This window comes from Gavialis gangeticus, unplaced genomic scaffold (genome assembly GCF_001723915.1).
Source record: "Gavialis gangeticus isolate Ggan-Ray unplaced genomic scaffold, GavGan_comp1, whole genome shotgun sequence".
In the NCBI taxonomy this organism is placed as follows: Eukaryota; Metazoa; Chordata; order Crocodylia; family Gavialidae; genus Gavialis; species Gavialis gangeticus.
In genome coordinates, this window is record NW_017729029.1 from 53,955,202 (window position 1) to 53,957,890 (window position 2,689).

Sequence of the window (2,689 nt, forward strand, 5' to 3'; positions counted from 1 at the left end):
GGAGCTAGATCAGACCTGTAGTTCATAGCCAGATTGACGAGCAAAGCAACACAGTTGATATCCAATATACAGCACAGGCTGTATTTACTATGACTTGATTGTGTGTTAATTTGGATTCTTCATGTTCTTTTTGAAACTAGATTTTTTTTTTAAATCCAAGAGCTAATGCTTGCTATGTACTCAAGGTGCTTTCTTGCTTGCTCAAGATACGAAGTGCAGTTTCAATACCTTAAAACAGTGGTCTCCAAACTCTTTTGATTGCGTACCACATCAGTAAAAAGTTTTTGAGCATGCACCCCCAATATATGTATATTTATATAAATAGAAGGTCTAATTTTCTTCCCGCACCCCAATGGGTAGTCTTGCGCGCCCCCTGGGTTACGCACACCCCACTTTGGAGACCACTGCCTTAAAAGATACTGTGTTAAATAGGAGCATTTAAACTCAGGAAAAGCTATTCAAGTGATTCTTCATTACATTAAAATTGCAGTCTCTTTTCTGAGGAGGACTGCAGCGTGCAAGACTTGTTCCTGAGTCTTTTTGCTTGTAGTGGAAAATCCGACAAAAAAAAAAAAACAAAAAACCATCAGTAAACCCCTGACTACCCAAGCCAAAAATTTCCATCAGGGAGGTATTTTCATCTCAGCCTCAGAATATATAACATATATATTGAAAATGATCACGCTATTTTACTTAATCAATCTTTACAAAAAATAGTGTTGCTGTTCCTAGGTTAAACTGGGGGAGGGTAAAACTATGTAAATGCCTTTATGAACTACATAACTAAATATTTAGATAAGAACAGTGATGAATCATTAGTTCACATTGTGACTTGTGTGTTAAACACCTAGTGCATTAGATCCTGGAGCTTAAAAGAAACTGCACTGAGAATCTGTAGTCCTCAAGACAGATTGAAGAGAAGTGATGCTATGAATTTGCTGATGGACCTTTACAGACCAGGGATAAGTACCTGACTGTAAAGCATTATGCTTAGCTTTCCTGTCTTAACTTTTTAATAACAGCTACCTTGAGGATAGGTCTCTTTTCTTTAGATCAAATATTGAAAAGGCAGATTTTAAAGGATTGAAGTTGCAACAGATGTTGACAACAGCCAGACAATTTCCAACTAAACTTAATTATTTTATAGGATACTACCCTCATTTTTGTTTCTAAAATAACTTCTTCCACTACTTAATTTTATAGGGAAAGCATATCAAATCTTTACTTTGAATCTACAGATTTTTGTTGGTTTGTTTTCAATACGTTGACTTAAGCATGAAATGGTTTAAACAGAATATGTACAAGTCTTTCAATCCACTTCTATGTTTGGAAAGCTACCGGCATATGGATCTTAAAATCATCCTGGCAAACAACAGTGTATTTTTAAACGTTTGCTGAGATGTACAAATATGACAATCTATTACGACGTTTCATTTTGAAAGCTCTGCTTTTGGAAAGGGAGGGAGCATACCAACAAAAGACCTCCATCAATGTGAACTGGAAAACAAAATAAAGCCAGCAGGACTATGAAAAGTAACAAAAAAAACCCAACAACAGGTAAGACAAAGCTCAGAATATTTGTTTCAAAATACATTGTGCACAAATCAGAGCTGCCCGGGGGTCCTCGGGATCTGTTACTCACCTGAACTCTTGCTTCTGTTAAATCCAGACGCATGGCAAGCTCCTCTCTGCAGAAGGAAGAACCAGAGGTGATTTAGTGCCTGGATTTCTCGTGGCGAGGAGGCTGGCACCTTGGTAAGTGCCCTGTCCCCACATGTAAATGTTAGTCAACAGACAGCGCCTGATGAAATAAGCCTGCTGCTCACGAAGCCTTCTGCCTGCCCTGCGTCGCTGGCTTAGTTGGTCCAGAGGTTGCAACCTTTTTCATACCGTGTGCCCCATTCCAGATTCCCCACCTGCCTGCCCCTACCAGCACAGAGTTGATATTTTAACCCCTTCATTGTTCTTATGAGTTACAATAATGAAAGTTATATCCGCCATTATACAACTTCTCCCACATACTGCCCAGAGCTGTCTTGTGCCCCCCAGGACTCTGAGTATTATTTTGGGAACCCCTGAGTTAGCTTATATGGTGCAAAGTCACCCTGCCTGCCCGTAAAGAGCCAGCCTCTGCTCCCTGCCGCTCGCCTGGGGATGCGCCGAGCGCCAGGCTCGCACCCTGGCTCTGTCCAAAGCTGGCGATGTCGGTCAAGCCTCTGCTTTCCAAGCCCCAGTGCTGGACATGCTGGGAGTGCCAAAGCCCCTGCCTCGGCCCCCTCACACTTGTCACGGGCTCAGACCCAGGCTAGGGGAAGCCAGGTGGGTTTGGCCCTGCTCCCCCCGGGTGTCCAAATCAGGCCCCCCCCCCCGGGATCCAGTCCCCGTGAGCTGGGCTGCCCTCGGGGTGCGTTCCCCAGCCCACACCGCGTCCCCGCCAGCTAGGAGCAAGTCCCCGCAGCCGGGACCAGGTCCCTGTGAGCCGGGATGCCCCGGGGCCCACAGGGAGGCCCCGCGAGCTAGGCTGTCCCCCCGTGAGGCGGCTGCCGGGCCGCGGCGGTACCTGGCGAAGACGTCGGGGTAGTGCGAGGCGCGGAAGGCGCGCTCCAGCTCCTCCAGCTGCCGGCTGCTGAACGTGGTGCGGTAGCGCCGCTGCTTCCTCTTGGCCGGCCCCGGCCCCGTCTGGACGGCT

General features: G+C 46.3%; 1 protein-coding gene across 1 annotated transcript in view; it reads right to left on the reverse strand.

Moving 5' to 3' along the window:
* ESX1 (ESX homeobox 1) overlaps positions 1-2,689 on the reverse strand; it is a 14,236-nt gene that overhangs the window by 9,867 nt on the left and 1,680 nt on the right. Inside the window, exons 2-3 of the mRNA XM_019521050.1 lie at positions 2,561-2,687; positions 1,643-1,688 (exon numbers count right to left, since the gene is read on the reverse strand). Coding sequence (XP_019376595.1) covers positions 1,643-1,688; positions 2,561-2,687 — 173 coding nt within the window. The remainder of the gene's footprint in view (positions 1-1,642; positions 1,689-2,560; positions 2,688-2,689) is intronic.